Here is a 17,549-nt window from a genome sequence, read left to right on the forward strand (position 1 = left end):
CCGGCTCCCCCGCTCCTCCCCCACCGGGCTGAACCACCCCGCGCGCCATAAGTCTCCCACCCGGGGCTGCGCCCTCCTGGTCGCGCTCCCGGCCCCGGGCCGCCTCCCCTCCACCCCGGCCCCGCGCGCGCTGCCCCAGCGGGAGGTCCCTGCCGAGCCCCGCGTGCGCCCCGGGCCTCCGGCTGTGGCCGCGGAGCGCTGCGCTCTGCGCCCGGACCTGCCGCTGGGCTCCCGCGGTCACGCGCAGGTGCGCCCGCGCCCGGCCTCCTCCGGCCGGGGCTCGACCTCTCCACCCCCTTCCTCCCTCGCCAGGCGCCGGCGGGGCAGGGGCGCGCGGGACCGCGGCGGCGATGCGCCGGAGCCGCTGAGAGCGGAGGGGCCTCGGCCGGCGTCCGGAGCGGCGTTCGCGATGGAGGCCGAAGGCTTGGACTGGCTTCTGGTCCCGCTGCACCGGCTGGCCGCCTGGGGGGCCGCGGGGGCCATGGTCTTCGGAGGGGTGGTGCCGTACATCCCGCAGTACCGCGACATCCGGAGGACGCAGAACGCCGAGGGCTTCTCCGTCTACGTGTGCCTGGTGCTGCTGGTGGCCAACATCTTGCGGATCCTCTTCTGGTGAGTTGGGGCTTCCTCCTGTCGGGGCGGCCGGCGGGGCCCCGGCGAGTGGGGGCGGGTCGGGCCCCAGCCTGCAGGGACCAGATGAGTGGTCTCAGGCGAGTCGCCACTTGCTATGATTTTGTTTTCCGAAAAAATGGTGGCGTTGGAGCAGAGAACCTCAAAATAATCTCCGGATCTACCTCCTCGATTAATGTGCGGCGTACATACACTCCTCAAACACTCCCCGGGCTGCCTGCTGGGCGCTGCCCCCCCTTCCCCGCCCCGGGAATTTGCACTGGCGGTGGGGGAGGGGCGAGGGAGCGCGAGGGGTGACCGACCTAGGGAGCGAGGAAGGGCCTCCGGGCCGGGACGCGCTGTCCTGTGGTTTTTCTTTGCTTTGCTTCCTCTTTTTCTTAGGAAGTCAAACTTTCTGGGTAACACTTACGTGGAGACTATTTTTTCTTGACCCTGTGGGCGGACTTCCTATTATTATTTGCATTCTGCTGAGGAAGCTGAGGTTAATTTTAGCAGTTGAAGCCAGACAGTAATTGGGAGGGTGAATTTCAGAGGAAATGAGAAGAGGTTCCACAGCTGCATTCTAAGGCCCACAAGGCCCCCATTTCCCGTCTTCTGGGAGGTCCCAGGGCAGGGAAGGGCTCCAGGCAGCTCTGGTGTCCAGAGCTCTGCTTTTGCCTTTGGTCGCTGAGTGTCTGCCTTTTTACTCTCTGGTTTTTAAATGACCCTTCTGGAAGCCTGACTTGCATTAGGTAACATGTGCCCAGTTTAAGTGTGCAGTTTGGTGAGTTCTGACGGATGTGCCCGGAAGTTCTCTCCTTGCCACTTTGCGTCCTGTGCCAGCCCTGGCCTCCTCCGGCAGCTGTTGGCTCGCTGTCCACTGTGTGCTGGTCTGCCCTGCCTGGAGGTTTTCAGACGGGGAGCTCGGGAGTCCACTGTGTCTTCCCAGGAGAATTTGTCTCCGAGGTGCCCAGTGCAGCTTCGTTTTTGAGTTTGAGTCTTGTCTGGAGGTTTGTCTCTGGGTCAGGCCGTGTCTGGGGCAGGGGCCAGAGGGGGTTCACTTTGAGGATCCCTTCCTTCCTCCCCCTTAACCCTCTGGCTGGGGGTAGAGATGGTGGCTGGGTGCCCTAAAGTGGCCTTAATGAAGTGTAAGGTGAACAGAGGCAGGTCCCTAAATATACTTGTGCCTAATGCTGCTGTTTACTCTGTCATGCAGGGGGTGCACTGGGGCAGCTCACCGGGTTAGGGTCAGCGTGCCCGCCAGCCGGCCGCCACGTGGCCCAGGCTCCCGTGTTTAGGTTTTTCTTTTAATTTAAAAATTAATTTTGCTTTGTTGCCCAGGCTAGAGTGAGTGCTGTGGCATCAGCCTAGCTCACAGTAACCTCAGTCTCCTGGGCTCAAGCGATCCTCCTGCCTCAGCCTCCCGAGTAGCTGGGACTACAGGCATGCGCCACCATGCACGGCTGATTTTTTCTATATATATTAGTTGGCCAATTCATTTCTTTCTATTTATAGTAGAGACGGGGTCTCGCTCTTGCTCAGACTGGTTTCGAACTCCTGACCTTGAGCAATCCGGCCACCTCGCCCTGCCCCACCTCTCCCTGCCCCGTGTTTAGGTTTTGAAGGAACATTGTACTTATCTGTAGGGTGGTGCAATGCGTTTCTGTAAATTAATGGAGGAGAACTGCCCGAGGTTGGATTACCAAATGGGAAAAAGTTCTATTTAGAAGTTCTTCCTCCCCAGTATGCTTATGGTTCAAAATGGCCAGAAGAAGCTATCTGACACACACCTAAGTATCTGGTTTGGAGAAGTTGGAAATTAAGCCAGTTCCCTGGTGCCAGCTCGTCACTGCATTTGACAGACGTTTAGAGCAGGGGTTCCCAGTGAAGATGGTGGACTGGGCGTTCTCTCTTGAACTCTTTCCTAATGGTGCATAGGGCGGCCTTCTACGGGACCCTAACATTTGTCCTCTGCTCTCTTGCATAGAACCAACATCCTGAGCTGACCTGGGTTACTCACAGCTTCTGTGGCCACTGCAGGAACATGCAGGGCCCTAGTCCACAGCACATTCCGGAACTGTGGGAGAAAGGAGGGAGGGCAGAGGGTGCTGGTCCCACCTTGAGAGTCTCTCCACCCTGGGGATGTGCTTCCCCACACCCCGCCCAGCAAAACGCAGCAGACAGCCTGCGGCGGGGGGGGGGGCGTCCAAAACTCTGAAACAGCTTCACATCCTCTGCCCACCCAGGCCCTCTGCTCCGAGGGTGATGCGATGATCAACCTATTTCTCTCTGGAGCTGCGTGTTGCCCGACTTCCGTTGTGCGCTAGCCCTGCTAGGTTAGCACCCTCTTTGATTTAGCAGGTTTCTGAGGGTTTCCCATGTGCCAGACACTGGGCTGGAATCTTCAGGGTTTGCGCTGTAGCAGTAGGGATACGTGGAGTGTATCGCACACGTATGTGCACACCCCACCATGCATGCATGCGCACACACGGGGTGTGGGGCGGGAGAGAGCAGGGTGGCTGAGGCAGGCCCCAGTGAGACAGCAGGTGGGCCCACACCAGGACAGCGTGTGGCTGGGATCTTAGTGCTTCCAAGAGCTCAGGCCCTCTGGGCTGCGTCTGGCCCCATTGGGGGTGCACGCATATGAGGGCTTCTGCAGTCCTGAAGGGCTGATTTAACTGTGTAACCTAGAAATTCTGAAACTTAGGTAATGCTCCTCTTGTTTCTTACATCACTTTGCAAAACTAGCATTCAGCAGATCACATTCAGGAAATGCTGACAGGCGGGATTTGGCGTCTGTGGTGTCAGGAGCCAGGGGAAGGGCTGGGCGGTGCCTCGCAGCTAACGTGTGCAGGGCTGACGTGTGCTCCTGGTGGCCCATAGCCTCCTGCACCTACCGGAGAACTGCAGACCGGGAGCCGTGGGCTCTTCAGAATGAAAACAGTGTATCGGAGAACTCGCAACATTTTGCTACTGAGGTTGATGGATTCAGTGTTACATAGGGGAGTAGAATCACAACTTCTCTTCCACTGGAGTTTTTTTGTTTTTGTTTTTGTTTTTTTTTTTTGAGACAGAGTCTCGCTTTGTTGCCCAGGCTAGAGTGAGTGCCGTGGTGTCAGCCTAGCTCACAGCAACCTCAAACTCCTGGGCTCAAGCAATCCTCCTGCCTCAGCCTCCCGAGTAGCTGGGACTACAGGCATGCGCCACCACGCCCGGCTAATTTTTTCTATATATATTAGTTGGCCAATTAATTTATTTCTATTTATAGTAGAGACGGGGTCTTGCTCTTGTTCAGGCTGGTTTCGAATTCTTGACCTTGAGCGATCCTCCCGCCTGGGCCTCCCAGAGTGCTAGGATTACAGGCGTGAGCCACCGCGCCCGGCCCTTCCACTGGAGTTTTTCTGTCACTTGGGGAAGCGGAGGAGTTGTCTCTCTCCGGGCAGACACGTGTGTGCTGTAACCCATGGAGAACCCGACAGAACCGGATCCAGACGGGGCAGCTCAGCGCTTCTCTGAGGAGAAGGCTCCCGCTCCTGTCTGCCGGCTGTCCCAGCTCTTGCTGTTGGAAGAGGCTGTATAAGCCCACACCCTTGGGGCAGGAGAGGAAAAAGTGCTCTTGCAAAGTCCTTGCCACACAGACTGTTATCGTTAAAGGAAGAAAAGTTAAACCAATTTGATAAGTAAAAGCTGGCATCTTTCTATTTTAGTTAGCTTTTTAAAATTACTAACGATGTTGAATTTTGTTCCATACTTGTTTTGTCCCTTCTACATCTTTTGTGGAAAGCTGTGCTTTTTGAAACATTATCTTTTTCTTCATCCTAAAATTGGTTAAATGTTCACCTCTGTTCCCCCTCCCATTTTATCTTAAATGGTGTTGTTCTGTCTTTTTTTTTTTTTTTGAGACAGTCTCACTCTGTTGCATCAACCTAGCTTATAGCAACCTCAAACTCTTGGGCTCCAGCGATCCTCCTGCCTCAGCCTCCCCAGTACAGGTGTGCGCCACCGCGCCAGGCTAGTTTTATATATATATATATATATATATATATATATATATATATATATATATATATATATATTTTAGTTGGCCAATTAATTTTTTTCTATTTTTAGTAGAGAGGGAATCTCGCTCTTGCTCAGGTTGGTTTCAAACTCCTGACCTTGAGCACTCCACCTGCCTGAGCCTCCCAGAGTGCTAGGATTACAGGTGTGAGCTACCACGCCCGGCCCTCCCTCTGCTTCTATCTAAGCTCTCACCTGTGTGTTTCTCAGGGTCCTCACCAGGGACAGGCTCCAGGAGGCAGCGGGACCCAGGGTGACCCTGGTGACACAGCTTGTCTGCCGAACCCCGGCCCAGCCCTCTGTCTACCCCGGGGCCTGGGCCGCTCTCTCTGCTGCCTTCCTGCAGCTCCGAGTCTCCACGACCTCAGGCAGCTGCTCTGGGGGCCAAGCTCCCAGAAGGTGGGGGGCCTCGGCCTCCTGGACTCGGTGTGGCCACTCTCTGGGAGTCTGTCTCAGCCCCCTGCACCCCACACCGCCTCATCATCTGCGACTTTTTCTTGGTTGCAGTGGGAGCCTCACCTGGAACCCGCTCCGTCAGGCAGCCCCTTCTCGCCTGCTGGGCCTCTCCCCCGGGCGGTGCTGCTGGTGCGGTTGCCGCTGCCCAGGGAGCATTCAGAGCTGCCCGAGAGGCGCAGCTGGTCGGAATTCACCCTGGCAGTGAGCTACTTTCCCAGCTCGGGCTTGCAGTGCCAGAGGGTTCTGAGGGTCAGTTCTCCACATTTGTGGAGCATGTTTCCTTGTCCTGGAGGCAGACCTTTCAAAGACACGCTCTTTGAGGGCGGGGAGATGAGGCTGCGTCCAAGGTTGCCATTTACAAATTGGTGGCAACGAGTGTCTCTGCTGAGCCCGGTGAGACGTCTTTTGCTGTCTTTGTTTCTTGCGTGAATCTGGTGTAGTTCCCTCCCACGGAAGCCGGGCTGGACGGCGGGCGGGGGTCTCCCAGGGCAGGCCCATGTGGACCGGTGGGTTGACGAGGGGGGCTCCTGCCAGGTGGGGCGAGGAACTCGGGAGCCGCCCTTCGTGGCCTCACCCCAGGCAGCCTCTGCTGGAAGCGCACAGAGCGCGTTGCCCACGGCACCAAGCTGCGTGAGAGGCGGACAGAGAGGTGCGGGCTGCGGTGGTTTCTAGTTCCTCAGTGCAGGGGCGGCTGGGAACTTAGCAGTATGGCATCTCCTGACCTTGATGTGCCGGCCACCGGTTCAAGTTCCGGAAATGCCCGTCTGCCCAAACAAGCTCTGGAGGCTGACTGTGGTGGGAATTCAGGTTAGGGTTAGGGTTGGAGCTGCAGAAGGCTCTGGCACACCCCGTCCCAGCCCAGCCTTGGAGATGGTGACCCTGCAGGTTCCAGCCTCATGGTGGCCGTGGGGCCAGGTGGGGGCATCCAGCTCCTGCCAGTCTCGGGGTTGTGGTTCTGCCCTCCGGAGGCCTGAGGTGGAGTCGGTGAGACGCTCAACACGGCGGAAAGTGAGCAGAAGACCTGGGCGTGCACGTCTGCTCCGGCCTGGCGACCCCACCTCGCCCGGGAAGGAAGGGGCAGCTGCCGTGATCCAGAAGCAGGAAGGGCCTCAGACCCCTGGGCCGTGGGAGGGACTCAGCCCCCCCAGCTGGCATCTGGGCCTGGCGGGCGCTGTGTGACCGGCCCAGGGCGTCCGGGGAGGGGGACGTGGCGTTTGGGAAAGCCCAGGCGCGGTGCTCAGGGTGGGTCTGGCTGTCGTGGCCACGGTGGCGCTCAAGGCCGTCCCCGGGCCCCTCCCTGCGGGGCGCTGCTGGGGACCCGGGTGGGAGGGCTGGTGTCCGGCAGCCTCCTGACGCAGCGGCTCTCGCCCCCAGGTTCGGAAGGCACTTCGAGTCCCCGCTGCTGTGGCAGAGCGTGGTCATGATCTCGACCATGCTGCTGATGCTGAAGCTCTGCACGGAGGTCCGCGTGGCCAACGAGCTGAACGTCAGGCGCCGCTCCTTCACAGGTGGGTGGTCGGCCGCTCCGGGACTAGAGCCCCGCCGAGCCGGCAGGCAGACTGGTCTCGCGTCCACGCGGCGAACAGAAGCCCGAGAAGCGTTAGATAAGCAGCTTGCGTCTCGCCCAGTGTGCAGTTGCCTGGAGCTGCAGTGGCGTTTTCAGGGCGTGGAATGGCTTTGGACGTTTTGTCCCGGGAAGCAATTCCAGGCCGTGATGGTTTTCTCACTGGGATTCGGGCGAGGACGCAAGCGACCTTCCCACACTCCCCTGGTGGGGACGGCGGCGCCTGCGGGTCTGTGTCAGGGCGGCGAGCGTGTTTCTGTCTGTGTCTAGGCTCTCGGGGGCCGCAGAACGGGGGTGCCTGACAGGGCAGCCTCACGCCCACCTGCAGCTCCTGCCCGAAGCCGCCCCTGCGTTACCGTCCCCCGTAGCGAGGTGACGGGTCCTTCCCACGTGCCGGTTAGCGTGCACCCGAGTCCTGCCGCAGCGGGACCGTGACTCTGCCGTGTGGCTGCACACACGGGCTGCTTGCTCCGTGGTGCTGGGATCTGGGCAGGACCAGGCACATGCTTAGCACACACTTAATACACACTTAGCACTTAGCATGTGCCACTCCTTAACTTTTGGCAGCTCAGAAAATAGAGAGCATTTCTTGCTGTTTTCGCCTTCCCTTTTTCGAGTTCCTTCCAGCCCGGCCTTCTCCGTGTGAACGTGTAGGCCGGCGGGTTCCTTCTGTGGAAGGGTTAAAGCCTTCCTTTTCCTGCTTTTCTAGTCACTAAATCCAAGACAGCTCGCACTTTGGTTTCGTCTGCGGGCCATCGGGGGAGAGAGTGAGGGAGCTGGTTTGATCTCAGCTGCTGCTTGGGGAAGGCCTCTCCAGCGTCTGTTTGGTTCTGGGGCTGCCGTGCGTTTGAATCCTCCGGGCAGTGGGTCCTGTGTTCTTGTTCCCGGTCGTTGTGTTCTTCCCGTTCAGGAGGGCCCATCCTCCTCCCTTTTGTCTGCTTCCGTCGCCAGCGAGAGGCGTTCGCGTTCTCGTTCCGGTCGCTGTGGAGAGAGCGCCCAGCTCTGCGGGGTGGCCGGCCGGCCGGTCGGCGCCGCTTTCAGGGTAAAGGTGGCCACGGACGTCTGCTTCCGGTGCGTTTTGTTCTCGCTCCCCTGCTGATGCCACTTCTCCTCTCTGAGCACCCGCTCTCTTCCCCGGTTGAGCTGTGGGTTTGACATTACTCCAGGGAGGGTGCCAGTCACATCACCGATCTCGCCCAGAAAGCCGGGGTTTAGAGCCGGGTCAGGACCCCGTGCCAGGTGAGGCGCTGTGGCTTTCCATTTCCGCTCGGGTCATGTGGGCGTTCTTCTCGCAAGTGTCTGTCTCAGCCCCGGGCCTCGAGCTTCCCATGGCACGATCCACGCCCCCTGGCACCTCAGCGGTGACCTGGACAGGCTGCAGGGCCGGCATCCTCAGCAGCGTTCTCCGGGGGAGGTTTGGAAGCAGAGAGAGGGGCACACACCTCGCTCTGTGTTCCTGCCGCTCTCGGGCCATAGACCCGAGGACGGCTCCGTGCCACTGTCTGAGACTGGGCAGGCCCCGACGCTGGACAGACGCGAGGTGCCAGAGATCGCAGGTTGTGAGGATCCGGGCCGTGCAGCCAGCCTGAGGCTAGTATGTACGTGAGGTTGCTGAAGTGCAGGGAGACCTTCCAGGACCCGCACCCTGCACCTGCCCCACTGGGACTCTTACCTGCAGGTGCGGGCTCAGGTGGGCAGGAGCAGGACTTGCCTTCTTCCGGCAGCGTCATCAGAGGGGTGTTTTAGGTAAGAGAGTGGGACGGTGGATTCCTAATGTTCCATGCACGTTCTTCCAAAGAAATGCTTCTATTCTGATTAACTGAGATTGAGTTAAAATGGTGAATCTGTTTCCAGAGCTGGGGCTGGAAGCTGAATTTGTACCAGGGGCCCCTCTGTGGTGGGCAGGACGGTGGCTGCAGAGGTCCACACTCTGGCCCTGCACCCGTGCCACGTGCAGAGTGACTGCTGGCGCGATGAAGGGGGTCGGAGATGGGAAGCTTGTCCGGGCCGGTCTCTGTGGGCCTGAGCTAATCGCAGGGGTCCTCGACGGTGGTCTGTGCCACGGCTCTGAGGCTGGTGGGGCCCCCAGAAGCCGGGTGGCCGTCACTTTGAACCAGCAAGGACACGGCCCTCGGTCCCACCCCGCAAGGAACTCAGCTCTGCCAAAAGCAACTCGAATGAGCAGGTAACACAGCCCTGATTTTAGCCCCCGAGTCCCACGTGGGACTTCTGGGATCCAGAGCCCTGGGGCAGTCACTCTGTGCCGCCGTTGCCGCCGTGTCTGGGGCAGCCAGTCACAGCAGCGTGGAGAGCGGACCCGCCCTGTCCTTGAGGTTGGGGTGCTGGACACGGTGACCTGAGGCTGGAGGGGAGGGGGGGGGCTTCGGGGACCATGGCCTCGGGGCCGGCAGGTCAACCCGCCCGGCCAGCCTCGCTCCCCTGCGCGGCCTCCTCCGTGAACCGCGGGGCCACGTCCCACGACCTCTGGGTCCCCGATAGGCCCCGCACGACCTCAGGTGGAAAATCCACTCCTAACTGTGCAGACAGGGACGCAGTTCATGTGTTCAGGAATTATTGTATTTTTTTTTGAGACAGAATCTTGCTCTCTTGCTTGGGCTAGAGTGCCGTGGCGTCAGCCTCGCTCACAGCAACCTCAAACTCCTGGACTCAAGCGATCCTCCTGCCTCAGCCTCCTGAGTAGCTGGGACTACAGGCATGCGCCACCATGCCCCGCTAATTTTTTCTATATATTTTTATTTGGCCAATTAATTTCTTTCTATTTTTAATGGAGACGGGGTCTCGCTCTTGCTCAGGCTGGTTTCGAACTCCTGAGCTCAAACGATCCTTCCGCCCCGGGCCTCCCAGAGTGCTGGGATCACAGGTGTGAGCCACTGCGCCCGGCCTGAAATCTCTTTAAATCTGTGTGTTCTCCCTTCCCTCCTCTCTCTGCGTAAGTCTGTCTGCGGCGGTTCGCCTGTGGCGCCCCGATGCACCTGCGTGCACACCTGGGTGCTTGGAAACGGGGAGGTCACTGACCCCAGTCCGCGTTCTTACGAGATTCCCAGCAATTCCTCCGCAGGTGGATTTGGGAGTTGGGCCCAGTCTCCCCCGGTCGTGCCCCGTGGTGGTTCCTCGGGTCTTTGTGTCCTCGGTCTGTGGCCGAGGACAGCGTCCTCCATCCTTGGCTCTTTCCGTAAAAGGACATTTTTAAAGATAACTGATGCCTGGCTCCTTTGGTCGTTCTCAGGACTGCTCTCCCGCTGCGCGGGGCGCCAGGTCTCCTGTCCTCGGCACGGGCGGAGGGGGCGTGTGCCCGGCGGAGGCTCTGGAACGCCGGCGTCTGCTGGCGCTGCCGTGGGGAGAGGCTGCCCCACGCCTGCCGCTGGGCTGTGTGATGGGTGATTTACAGCGGAAGGTCTCCCTCTGTTTACCAGTTTTCAGAGCTGGTTCCCCGGCACCCTGCTGCGACGGCCACCTTATTTCTGTGTTATTCTGCATGCGTGGATCGAAGGGTACTTGGCATTTCGCTCCGTTGTCCTCTTTGCACTCGGTGGTGCTCTCTGTCAGGCAGGTGGGGCTGCAGGTGGCTCCAGAGCCCCCGGCCCGGCACGAGGGTCTCCCAGTCCCCGTCCTCGGCTTTGGCGTCGCCAGCCGCTCCCTGCCGCACCTGGACTCCTGCCCTGGATCTAGACGCGGTCCTTTCTCCGAGGAGCTCTCGCGTCTGGGACGTGGCGTTGGAGACCACGGTGTGGGCTCGGGTGATGGCTGCGTCGGTGATTGTCGGTCTGGCCTTTCCGGTGGGCAGAGCTAGCGTTAGGGTTAGTGGTTAGGGTTAGGGTTCTTGGTGGAACACCCATGAGTGCATGGCCGGCTCTTCCCATTCGACCTCCAGCCTGGAGGCCTGGCCAGGCCGCGGGGCCTGGGCTCCACCGGATTCCCGCCTGTCCCAGCTCGTTTCTCAAGGACCGGGAGTAACAGCGTCACCCCGAGTCAGAGTCTCCATGCCAGCGCCAGGGTGATGGGCTCAGGACCAGGGATGGAGGGTCAGGTCGTGGCATTTGAAAGTCCCCAGGAACCACGATTCTTAGCAGGCACGCACCGGCTGGACACGAGGCAGGGTTCATCTGTTTCATTTTATTTTAAATTGATTATCGTTTTTGTAAAATTTAACTTTGTTCTATAATGTATATTTTTCCTCTTCAGGGTTATCTGAGAAACAGTTTTCTGGGGCTCAAAGTTGGGTCGTTAAATTTCTGTAACATTTGCCCCAAATCTCAGCGTGAGTCCCAGAATGGACCTGGCTTGGGGAGGGTAGAGGGGATTGACTGCTAATAAGTGCAGGGCTTCTTTTAGAAAACAAGACAGCAATGGTGGTTGCACAACTCTGAGAACACACTAAAAACCATTGAAGTGCGCACTTAAAAGGGTGAGTCTTTATGGCATATAATTATCTCTCAGTAAAGCCATGAACACCTGCTGTGTGGGAGGGTCAACTGCCATTTCGCAGGCATTTCGGGGTTCATTGACATCTCTGGACGTCACCTGGACAGTCCCTGTCCCCGCCCCGTGTGCCACCCAAGTCTGACAGGCTCGTCTGGGTTTGCCTGGGCCTATGTGACCACCTTCCCTGTGCCCACCCAGCCCTGCAGCCCTGCCCTCCACTGTGCCAGGGGGGTCTCCCTCCCTGTGCCCACCCAGCCCTGCAGCCCCGCCCTCCACCGTGCCAGGGTGGTCTCCCTCCCTGTGCCCACCCAGCCCTGCAGCCCTGCCCTCCACTGCGCCAGGGGGGTCTCCCTCCCTGTGCCCACCCAGCCCTGCAGCCCCGCCCTCCACCGTGCCAGGGGGGTCTCCCTCCCTGTGCCCACCCAGCCCTGCAGCCCGTCCTCCACTGTGCCAGGGGGGTCTCCCTCCCTGTGCCCACCCAGCCCTGCAGCCCTGCCCTCCACTGTGCCAGGGGGGTCTCCCTCCCTGTCCCCACCCAGCCCTGCAGCCCCGCCCTCCGCTGTGCCAGGGGGGTCTCCCTCCCTGTGCCCACCCAGCCCTGCAGCCCTGCCCTCCACTGTGCCAGGGGGGTCTCCCTCCCTGTGCCCACCCAGCCCTGCAGCCCCGCCCTCCGCTGCGCCAGGGGGGTCTCCCTCCCTGTGCCCACCCAGCCCTGCAGCCCCGCCCTCCACTGTGCCAGGGGGGTCTCCCTCCCTGTGCCCACCCAGCCCTGCAGCCCCGTCCTCCACTGTGCCAGGGGGGTCTCCCTCCCTGTGCCCACCCAGCCCTGCAGCCCCGTCCTCCACTGTGCCAGGGGGGTCTCCCTCCCTGTGCCCACCCAGCCCTGCAGCCCCGTCCTCCACTGTGCCAGGGGGGTCTCCCTCCCTGTGCCCACCCAGCCCTGCAGCCCCGTCCTCCACTGCGCCAGGGGGGTCTCCCTCCCTGTGCCCACCCAGCCCTGCAGCCCCGTCCTCCACTGCGCCAGGGGGGTCTCCCTCCCTGTGCCCACCCAGCCCTGCAGCCCCGCCCTCCACTGTGCCAGGGGGGTCTCCCTCCCTGTGCCCACCCAGCCCTGCAGCCCCGCCCTCCACCGTGCCAGGGTGGTCTCCCTCCCTGTGCCCACCCAGCCCTGCAGCCCTGCCCTCCACTGCGCCAGGGGGGTCTCCCTCCCTGTGCCCACCCAGCCCTGCAGCCCCGCCCTCCACCGTGCCAGGGGGGTCTCCCTCCCTGTGCCCACCCAGCCCTGCAGCCCCGTCCTCCACTGTGCCAGGGGGGTCTCCCTCCCTGTCCCCACCCAGCCCTGCAGCCCTGCCCTCCACTGTGCCAGGGGGGTCTCCCTCCCTGTGCCCACCCAGCCCTGCAGCCCCGCCCTCCACTGTGCCAGGGGGGTCTCCCTCCCTGTCCCCACCCAGCCCTGCAGCCCCGCCCTCCGCTGTGCCAGGGGGGTCTCCCTCCCTGTGCCCACCCAGCCCTGCAGCCCCGCCCTCCGCTGCGCCAGGGGGGTCTCCCTCCCTGTGCCCACCCAGCCCTGCAGCCCCGCCCTCCGCTGTGCCAGGGGGGTCTCCCTCCCTGTGCCCACCCAGCCCTGCAGCCCCGCCCTCCACTGCGCCAGGGGGGTCTCCCTCCCTGTGCCCACCCAGCCCTGCAGCCCCGTCCTCCACTGCGCCAGGGGGGTCTCCCTCCCTGTGCCCACCCAGCCCTGCAGCCCTGCCCTCCACTGCGCCAGGGTGGTCTCCCTCCCTGTGCCCAGCCAGCCCTGCAGCCCTGCCCTCCACTGTGCCAGGGTGGTCTCCCTCTCTGTGCCCACCCAGCCCTGCAGCCCCGCCCTCCACTGTGCCAGGGGGGTCTCCCTCCCAGCCCTGCAGCCCTGCCCTCCACTGCGCCAGGGGGGTCTCCCTCCCAGCCCTACAGCCCCGCCCTCCACTGTGCCAGGGGGGTCTCCCTCCCAGCCCTGCAGCCCCGCCCTCCACTGTGCCAGGGGGGTCTCCCTCCCAGCCCTGCAGCCCCGCCCTCCACTGTGCCAGGGGGGTCTCCCTCCCAGCCCTGCAGCCCTGCCCTCCACTGTGCCAGGGGGGTCTCCCTCCCAGCCCTGCAGCCCCGCCCTCCACTGTGCCAGGGGGGTCTCCCTCCCAGCCCTGCAGCCCTGCAACCCCGTCCTCCACTGTGCCAGGGGGGTCTCCCTCCCTGTGCCCACCCAGCCCTGCAGCCCCGCCCTCCACTGCGCCAGGGGGGTCTCCCTCTCTGTGCCCACCCAGCCCTGCAGCCCCGTCCTCCACTGTGCCAGGGGGGTCTCCCTCCCTGTGCCCACCCAGCCCTGCAGCCCCGTCCTCCACTGTGCCAGGGGGGTCTCCCTCCCTGTGCCCACCCAGCCCTGCAGCCCCGCCCTCCACTGCGCCAGGGCGTCTCCCCCACCAGACCCCCCTTCACTGGCGCAGTGGTGCTCTCGGGAGGCAGGCGGTGGCCTCTGCCAGCCTCCCCGCCGCTGGCCGTATGGGAACCTGACTCACCCCTGTCTCCAGTCTCTGGGGCTGCTCCACGAGGTGCCTGGAACTCAGGACTTGGAAGGACATTTATTTTGCTCATGAGTCTGCACTTTGGGTCGAGCTTGGCAGGGACAGCCGGCCTCTGCTGTCCTAGGTGACAGCTGGAGTGGCTCTCAGAGGCCGGGCTGGGACCCTGGAGCTCACTTGCCTGCCTGCTGCCTCTGTCTCTCTCTCTCTCTCTGTCTCTTTCTCTCTCACTCGCTCTCTCTTGCTGTCTCTCTCGCTGTCTGTCTGTCTCTCTCTCTCTCTCTGTCTCTTTCTCTCTCGCTCTCTCTCGCTGTCTGTCTCTCTCTCGCTGTCTGTCTGTCTGTCTGTCTCTCTCTCACTGTCTCCTCTCTCGCTCTCTCTCGCTGTCTGTCTCTCTCTCGCTGTCTATCTGTCTGTCTCTCTCTCACTGTCTCCTTCTCTCTCGCTCTCTCTCGCTGTCTGTCTCTCTCTCGCTATCTGTCTGTCTGTCTCTCACTGTCTCCTTCTCTCTCGCTCTCTCTCACTGTCTGTCTCTCTCTCGCTGTCTGTCTGTCTGTCTCTCTCTCACTGTCTCCTTCTCTCTCGCTCTCTCTCGCTGTCTGTCTGTCTCTCTCTCACTGTCTCTTTCTGTCTCGCTGTCTCTCGCTGTCTCTCTCTCGCTGTCTGTCTGTCTGTCTCTCTCTCGCTGTCTGTCTGTCTCTGTCTCTCTCTCTCTCTCTCTCTCACTGTCCGTCTCTCTCGCTGTCTGTATCTCTCACTGTCTCTCTCGCTGTCTGTCTGTCTCTCTCTCTCGCTGTCTCTCTCTCGCTGTCTGTCTGTCTCTCTCTCTTGCTGTCTCTCTCTCGCTGTCTGTCTCTCTTGCTGTCTCTCTCTCACTGTCTGTCTGTCTCTCTCTCTTACTCTCTTGCTCTCGCTGTCTCTCTCTATCTCTCGCTGTCTGTCTCTCTCTCGCTGTCTGTCTGTCTCTGTCTCTCTCTCTCTCTCTCGCTGTCTGTCTCTCTCTCTCTCTCTCTCACCCTTTGCAGCAGCTGGTGCTGCCCGTCAGCTGGGGCCTGGCCGGTTCCCTCGGCGACACCCGTGTGCCCCCCATGCTCTCTCTGGGTGTCCTCAGCGTGGTGGCAGGTTCCAGGTGCAGCCTTCTGAGAGGAGCAGGGGGAAGCTGCACCTTTTTTATGACCTAGCCTTGAAACCACAGCATCCCTTTGTGAACCGGAATGTTCCGAGCCCACCTGTGACCGCGGGGGAAGTGGCAGACACCACGCCCTGGTGGGAGTGTCATGGCTCTGAGGAAGTGGAAAGGTCGCTGAGGCCACTCTTGGACCCTGGGTGCCTGGGCTGCGGTCCGTGTCCAGGGCAGCCTGTGGAACTGGCGGTTGCTGACACGTCCCTGCCTGGTCTCTCAGTGTCAGACGCTGTCCCCTGCGTCTGCGCTGCATGAACCTTAGGTGGCTGCAGGTGCAGCCCAGGAGAGCCATGGGTGGGACACGCCCTGCACCTGCGCCATGCCCGCTCCCCGCCTGCGGGTTCCCTTTCCCATTGTTGGCAGGCAGCCCCACACCTGTGCTCAGCCCTCACCTGTACTCAGCCCATACCTGTGCTCAGCCCCCACACCTGTGTTCAGCCACACACCTGTGCCTAGTCACACACCTGTGCTCAGCCTTCACCTGTACTCAGCCCACACCTGTGCTCAGTCCACACCTGTGTTCAGCCCAACACCTGTGCTCAGCTCCCACACCTGTGTTCAGCCTCACACCTGTGCTCAGCCCACACCTGTGCTCAGCCTCACACCTGTGCTCAGCCCTCACCTGTGCTCAGCCCTCACCTGTGCTCAGCCCTCACCTGTGCTCAGCCCTCACCTGTACTCAGCCCACACCTGTGCTCAGCCCACACCTGTGTTCAGCCTGACACCTGTGCTCAGCTCCCACACCTGTGTTCAGCCCCACACCTGTGCTCAGCCCACACCTGTGCTCCCGCACTCGGGGCCTCCGCTCCAGTGAGCCTTGTGCTGGACGCCCCGCGTGTTCCAGTGCTCTGCTGGTCAGTGTTGCACTCGCAGGCCTGGGGACGAGAGAGAACAAAGTCTGCTTGTGGCTGAGGTGCCCACGTCCTGAACAATCCTCCTCCCGTGGGCGGTCCCTCCTGCCCACCCTGCCTGGGTCTTGGCCTTTAGAAGAGGTGCCAGTGGCTGGGAGATCGGTCTGGGCTGGACCAAAGCAGCAGAAGGGAGGAGCCGAGGAAAGGCAGTCCCTATACTGGGACCCCGGGACCCCGGAGGGCAAACCCTCAGGTCTGGTGGAGACGCCCCGGCTCCCACCCATGCCACTTCTCAGGAGCAGCTACCTGCAGGCAGAGCTGCAGAGTCCGGGGACAGAGGTCTGTCTAGTGTTTGCTTTTAGCTGTTTGCTTGCCAAATTTCCATTTTCAGGTCCAGTCCCAGTTGCCTGGGGCAGGTGCCAGGGAGGCAACCTTTGACCTCACCTCTTTGATCCCTCCTGACTCCTCTGTGTCTCTTTTTAAATCCTGAGCCCGGGAGGCCTCTGCAGCGCCACCTAGAGGACACAGCACAGCACAGTCCCAACCTGCCGTTCTGGGTCTCGGGCTGGGCTGACAGGTCTGGCCAACTCCTGCCCCTCACCTGCCCGTCACTGTCCGTGTCTCTGCCATGCACTTGTCAAATTCACGTGTTGAGCCAGGTGTTCTTGCACAGCATTTTGTGGGGCATGCTCTGAAACAGCTTTATCAAGACGCCTTCTGAAGAGTTTCGCCCGCTGCGTTACAACTGTGTCACAGCCACGGCTTGTGTGCAGCCGGGGTTCCAGGGAAGAGAGAAGTGGGTCTGTCACGCTGCTTTCTATCAGCGCAGCAGGCACGTGGTGGCCTCGTCCGTCCCTCTTTGACCCAAGAAATTAAATGAAAATGTGATGACTTTCATTTTTGGCCTGAAATTTTTCTCCCCTTCTCTCCATTCACTTTTATGATACTAGAAAAATAGTTTTTAGGGAAAAATAGTTTAGAAAGTGAATTTTCTAATTCACAGACACTACAATCTTGTGGTATTTCTGATCCAATTTTTTTTTTTAAAGAAGTGCAAAAAGGGCTGGGAGGCGCAGTTGTTTACCAGTGTTAAAACCAGTCTGTTTCTGTCTTTTCCCCCTTTCTGTTTCTTTCCCTCTTCTCAAAAACGTAGCCGCAGATAGTAAGGACGAAGAAACCAAAGGCCCCCCCAGGCGGTCCTATCTGGGTATGTACCCGCTGCATGAGGCTGCACCTGCGACAACGGGCTCCTTCCTCTCTGCAGCTCTGCTCCCGTGACCCTGTCATCGTGCTGCCTCGAGACCATGCATGCGGTCTCCCACTAGGCCTGGCATGTCCCCGCAGACTAACCACCCCACGGCTCGCTGTTTGAGTGAGAAGTGGTTCTTGGAAGTCTGCCATTGCGTGTGTGTGTGTTTATGTATGTGTGAGTGTGTGCGTTTATATGTGTGTGAGTGTGTGCGTTTATATGTGTGTGAGTGTGTGTGTTTGTGTGTGTGTTTGTGTGTGTGAGTGTGTGTTTGTGTGTGTGAGTGTGTGTATGTGTGTGTATTTATGTGTGAGTGTGTGTTTATGTATGTGTGAGTGTGTGTTTGTGTGTGTGAGTGTGTGTATGTGTGTGTATTTATGTGTGTGTGTGTGTTTATGTATGTGTGAGTGTGTGTGTGTGTGAGTGTGTGTATGTGTGTGTATTTATGTGTGAGTGTGTGTTTATGTGTGTGAGTGTGTGTGTGTGTGTGTTTATGTGTAGGGGGGAGGGAGGCAGGGAGGGAGGGAGGAAGAAAGGACCAAATTTCGGGTTACAAGTTTTGGATTTTCTTTGTTAAATCTATTCC

The 17,549-nt window shown here is 60.3% G+C and overlaps 1 protein-coding gene across 2 annotated transcripts in view; it reads left to right on the forward strand.

Moving 5' to 3' along the window:
• The window catches only part of SLC66A2 (solute carrier family 66 member 2), a 36,018-nt gene that overhangs the window by 203 nt on the left and 18,266 nt on the right, over nt 1-17,549 (forward strand). Inside the window, exons 2-4 of one of the 2 annotated variants that reach the window (XM_020282232.2) lie at nt 313-612; nt 6,499-6,632; nt 16,868-16,921. In XM_020282232.2, the coding sequence (XP_020137821.2) occupies nt 410-612; nt 6,499-6,632; nt 16,868-16,921 (391 nt within the window). In that variant the 5' untranslated portion in view covers nt 313-409. The remainder of the gene's footprint in view (nt 1-312; nt 613-6,498; nt 6,633-16,867; nt 16,922-17,549) is intronic. The other variant, XM_075993782.1, reaches the window with a different exon arrangement.

The sequence above is a fragment of the Microcebus murinus genome, chromosome 17, assembly GCF_040939455.1.
Source record: "Microcebus murinus isolate Inina chromosome 17, M.murinus_Inina_mat1.0, whole genome shotgun sequence".
In the NCBI taxonomy this organism is placed as follows: Eukaryota; Metazoa; Chordata; class Mammalia; order Primates; family Cheirogaleidae; genus Microcebus; species Microcebus murinus.